The sequence below is a fragment of the Sinocyclocheilus anshuiensis genome, unplaced genomic scaffold (genome assembly GCF_001515605.1).
Source record: "Sinocyclocheilus anshuiensis isolate Anshui unplaced genomic scaffold, SAMN03320099.WGS_v1.1 scaffold67, whole genome shotgun sequence".
In the NCBI taxonomy this organism is placed as follows: Eukaryota; Metazoa; Chordata; class Actinopteri; order Cypriniformes; family Cyprinidae; genus Sinocyclocheilus; species Sinocyclocheilus anshuiensis.
Genome location: NW_015552546.1, coordinates 2,135,567 through 2,140,919, shown reverse-complemented (window position 1 = coordinate 2,140,919; position 5,353 = coordinate 2,135,567). Strand labels below are relative to the sequence as shown.

Below are 5,353 nucleotides of genomic sequence, written 5' to 3'. Positions count from 1 at the left end.
TTGTCTCCTTTTCCTCTCAAACACACACACTTAAACATTCAGAAGTGCGTCCAAGAGTCATGGTGTAGGGGGTAATCTAGAATAATCCTACTTTATTGGCTGTTACCGCTGTGACGCAGGTCCGGTCTCCCTGATAGATTCTGGGTGACATCTAGCATGACCTGACATTACGGTCAGTCATTTATATACACACAGTTACCAACTAGTCTTACACAGACACACACATAATTTCACACACGTCTGCCTCACTCCCTCACAAACACAGGTTTGCGTAGCCATCCAAACAGGGACTTAATTTACCCTTAAATTAAGCTAATTACAATTACTACAGACTAATCCAAACCCTAAAATAGAACAGTCTTTATGAAGCATTTTCTTTTTGAGAATGTCCACTTAGGATGTCAGATATATAGTAGCTAACCTAGGGACATTTTTCTGTACATTTTTCCCTGAAATATAGCATGGTTTTATTTTTCTTTCTTGTTTAATGTGCTTCAGAGACTGAAACCTCATTACTCACCTGCATAAAGGTAAAATTCGACTTCCAAACATGATGTCTTTCTCTAGAGGGCAGCATTGACATTCAGTGTTGTCAATAAAGGCAGAAATGATGTTTTGCTAGTCAGTTTTAATTGATTCATTTATTATGTATGTCATGTATACCTTCACACTAATTACCTTTAGAAACTTTACCATTTTTGACTCATATACCAAGTTGATTTTTGTAGTCATATACTGTATCAGTACAGTTGTTTGTTTGCGCCATAGAAACTAAATAAATACTCAACAAGTACAAAATAAATTACCAAGCTATACTTTTGCTTATTATAAATGTTCCTGTACTGTTTTAACAGGTCGTACGCGGGTATAACTGTGTATAATATTACCGTAGGTGAGGAGCGCGTGTCTGGATTGGTGCGCGCAGCTGCCACTTAAATTCTCCGTCACTCCTGCTATAGTTTACGGGTTAATCTCTGTGCATCCTCTCTGTGTGCAACCGAGATGACATGAGCAACCAGCACTTTACACAGTCTAACAGCTGACAATGTGATCATACAGGTAGGTCTTCAATTGACATATTATTGATTATGCGCATCTATATTCTTTCAGTGCTTAATTGAACAGGGTTTGCACATTATTGGTTGACTATTTATATATTTATTTTTACAGAATAAAACAACATGTAAAGACTCAAAGCTTCCAGCTGTCGCTTTAGTTGAGGAGAGGGACGGGGTCTTATGCTATTTGACATTCGTGTTCCTGGAAAGGCGTGCACTTTATTGTCGGAAGCGAAAACTCATCGCAATCATGCAGCAATCATTTTGACCTTCCGAGAGCCGTGAGATCCCACGTTCACCGCCCTCACCACGAATTTCAGCGCTGTGCGCAAAAGGGACATCTGGAGAGCTTTTACGCACAGAGGTGAGGCGCAACGGCGGCGCGCTGCATGCAACACGAATGCTAGACGTGCATATAAACTCTCGCCCGACTGAAAAATACTTTTTCTTGAATTATTGTAACATTTACTTCTTGCATCCATTCATGTGACACGGCCAACGCGACCTGACTGTAGGACTATATAACAAACAGATCTGTAATCACTCGCCATGGAAGAGAATCTAAGTAATTTGAGCGTGCTGAACTGGGAGCAGGTAAAGCGTCTGGATGTCATCCTCACCGAATCCATCCCCATTCACGGCAAATGGAACTTCCCCACTTTGGAGATGAAACCTCGTGATATCGTCAAAGTCGTGCGGTGTCGCATGGAAGAGCGCAAGATTCACGTCCGGGAGGTCCGGCTGAACGGTTCCGCGGCCAGTCACGTTCTCCACGAGGACAGCGGTTTGGGCTACAAGGACTTGGACCTCATATTTTGCGCGGATCTGAAAGGAGAAGTGGAGTTTCAGACCGTGAAGGATATCGTTCTCGACTCCCTCCTAGATTTCCTGCCTGAAGCTGTGAATAAAGAGAAAATCACACCAGTTACATTAAAGGTAAGCATTTAGTGACTTTTATTTGTTTTAATTGTGTTGTAACCCGGTGTTCTGCTTAGTTTAAACTAGTAAAAACGGGTCTTTTGCTGTTTTTTTTATATGGGGTTTTGGGCACTTTACAGCTGGGAGACCAGCTAAAAAGTTCAGCAAACCTGCGTAGTCTGGTTTAGATGTTTTTAAGCAAGGTAGCTAAAAGTCCTGGCTAGTAATTGAAAAAGTTGTGGATTCAAACCTTGCAGGAGTTGATTCATCACCCTCCAGCACAGCACTTAACCTCAGGTTACTCCATCAGGACTGTTCTTAATTTAACTGTACTGTCACTTTGGATAAGAGAGATTCAGCTAAATGACTACTTAGTAACTGATATAATTCCATATGTTTAGCGTGTTAAATAAAGGGGAAGTGCACGACATGCTATAATTTGACACTGACTGGACCTAGACATGTCCTAGAGAGCTTAAGCTGCAATGAGATAAGGACACTGGTAGTAAAAACGCTGGTTTCAACTACAAAAAGGATTTCTCTAAACCATTTTACGATGGATCCGTTTTCTCCTATCTCTACCCAGTGTATGCGAAGGCAGACAGCCTTTTCATGTATGCAAATTATGCTGATATAATTTAAAGCAATAGCGATGCAATGGAATGTCTTTACTGGATATGCAAAGTGACTTTACAATGAAAAGTATAGCAGCTGTAGTCCTCTGCTATTGACAGTATGCTGTTTTCAGAGTGCAAATGCAGAGGGGGATGATTTTTAATAATTATTTATTTGTCTGCTTAAACATTTCACATTGCACCCACGTACCCTTTTGTGCATCTCCATCTTTTAATGTATTTTAACAATTTTCATTGAACAAATCTTCACGCTCACATTGTCCTCCTCCAAACCTTTTTTTCTCTTTCCTTAGGAGGCTTACGTGCAGAAGATGGTGAAAGTTTGTAATGATTCAGACCGCTGGAGTCTAATCTCCCTCTCCAACAACAGCGGGAAGAACGTCGAACTGAAGTTTGTGGATTCCCTGCGACGTCAGTTTGAGTTCAGCGTTGACTCTTTTCAGATCCGTCTGGACTCCCTCCTCCTCTTCTACGAGTGCTCTGAAAACCCCATGGCTGAGACATTCCACCCCTCCATCGTGGGAGAGAGCGTTTACGGAGACTTCAACGTAGCCTTGGACCACCTGCAACGGAAACTGATCTGCACACGAAATCCAGAAGAGATTCGGGGTGGCGGCTTGCTGAAGTACTGCCACCTGTTGGTGCGAGGTTTCCGCGCGGCTTCGGAAGCCGAGATGAAGCTTCTCGAACGCTACATGTGTTCCCGGTTCTTCATCGACTTCTCAGATGTGGTGGAACAAAGGCGCAAGCTAGAGTCATATCTGCAGAATCACTTTGTGGGATTAGAGGACCGGAAATACGAGTACCTGACCACGCTGTACAGTGTCGTCGATGAAAGTACAGTATGCTTGATGGGACACGAACGGCGACAGACTCTGAGCCTCATCACCATGTTGGCGATACGTGTTCTGGCAGAGCAGAATGTAATTCCCAATGTGGCTAACGTCACTTGCTATTACCAACCTGCACCGTACATTGCAGATGGCAACTTTAGCAATTACTACATTGCTCAGGTGCAACCAGTCTATGCCTGCCAGCCCGTCCACACATTCTCACCATGGTTACCCTGCAACTGACCAACTGTTGACTCACATTTTGTCCAACATGTCTAATTAGAGCACTCGCCCAATGAGACCAGTTGGCAAGTCTGTATTTGTGTGCTCTACAATGTGAGGAAAACCCAAGACTTTCCCAACTGGCTGCTGCCAGCTCACTGCAAGGAGAAGCTACAAGCGCGCCAGATGAAAGAAAGTGAGGGAGAGTGAGGTAACTTGGATTCATTACCATCGGGCAGCACGTTCTACCTAGGCTTTCCATGGCTATGTGCCAGGCCTACAGTAGGAGGAAACACCATGGAAACTCTATGAGAGTAATACGGACACAAAAGGGACTATCTTTCTGTTTGTGTACATATGTGTGTGATAGACATACATGAAGAATCAAAGATGTCCTGCATATTGTATTGAAAGGGCAGATAGATTAGCAAGAGAACTTTTTTGATGCTCATTACTCATGCTATCAGACTGCAATCAATGGACACTTTTCTCAAGCCAAGGATATTTTCATAGATACCAGATACCCAAAACAGATTATCAGTTAAGTGCCTTAAACTGGAATTTTTTTTTAAGTCACTCTGCAAATGACCCCAAAGTATGTTAGTCAAGACATCTTTTTGGAGTCACATATGAATGAAGGTAGTGTACAATAGCAAATGGATGACGAGTTTTAAAGGCCACTTGATCATGAACTTCCAACTGATGTAGTTGCAAGACCTATTTCTTATAATGTATTCATTTAGGGGCCTATATGAAAGTGTTGCATAAGAAGCTTTTTCCAACCGAGGCACTGGCAAGATTCGTATACCTGTGTGTAAGACTGTACATATGAGTTTTTCACAGCTTCTTGTCTCATCTAAACTGACCTCAATTTACTGTTGGCTCAGTGCTGGCTTAGCTCAGATTAAAATGTCCAGGGCAATGCCATTACATCTAAGGCAAAGAAGTAAAACAGGTCGAGGCCGAACAGGAAGAGAATTAATGAAAGTTGTTTAAGTCCAAATTGTTGCTGTTATATCCAGGTTACCTGGCGTCTTTCTGAAGGCCTAATTATTACACAGCTACCAAATCCAGAGATTATACCTTTGACACATCTGACCTGCATAGCCTGGCGGATTAAGACCAGCAGAGACATAGCAGAAGCTCATTTAAGGGAAGCAGAACATATACCAAAGATATTCATGATATTCCTCAAGATTGTGAAGCAACAATACTTGACGTAAAAGCATCCACATGCTGTTGGAACTTAATGCAACACAATTCCCCTAGTTCAATTATTCCACTGAGTCTGAATCTGAGTGCTTTGACATATGTAAAGGCCCTGTCCCCAATGCTACCAATTCCACACTTTGGTGATGCAATAGGGGCACTCGAGAGCACCTTTCAGAATCAAAAATGGGACACCTTATGGTCACATGCCTGAAATGGGTGTATGTTAAGGCCCTGTCCCGAATGATACCCTAAGCCCTTGCGGTCCTCAGCCGATTCTACACTCTGGTGATGCAATGCTGCATAGACTGTCCGGTAGTAGTCCAAAGGTGCATACTGAGCAAAAGGGGGGGCATTAAGGGCACTCAGGAGCACCCTTCAGAAATAAAAAAATGGACACTCTATATGGTCACATGCATGCGATGGTTGCCACAAATCTACAGGACAGAAAGTTGGGACAGGGCTTGAGAATGTCACA

At 42.7% G+C, this 5,353-nt stretch overlaps 1 protein-coding gene across 1 annotated transcript; it reads left to right on the top strand.

The window, feature by feature from the left end:
* The first annotated feature begins 767 nt into the window (after window positions 1-767).
* Window positions 768-4,224, top strand: tent5ab (terminal nucleotidyltransferase 5Ab). Its single transcript, XM_016454737.1, has 3 exons — window positions 768-1,059; window positions 1,171-1,994; window positions 2,905-4,224. The coding sequence occupies exons 2-3, from the start codon at window positions 1,608-1,610 to the stop codon at window positions 3,685-3,687; spliced, it is 1,170 nt and encodes a 389-aa protein (XP_016310223.1). The 5' UTR covers window positions 768-1,059; window positions 1,171-1,607; the 3' UTR covers window positions 3,688-4,224.
* Window positions 4,225-5,353: the final 1,129 nt, after the last annotated feature.

Coding starts and splice junctions, on each gene's coding strand:
- tent5ab (XM_016454737.1), top strand. CDS start 1,608: ATGGAAGAGAATCTAAGTAATTTGAGCGTGCTGAACTGGGAGCAGGTA. Junction 1,995..2,904: donor TCACACCAGTTACATTAAAG/GTAAGCATTTAG, acceptor CTCTTTCCTTAG/GAGGCTTACGTGCAGAAGAT.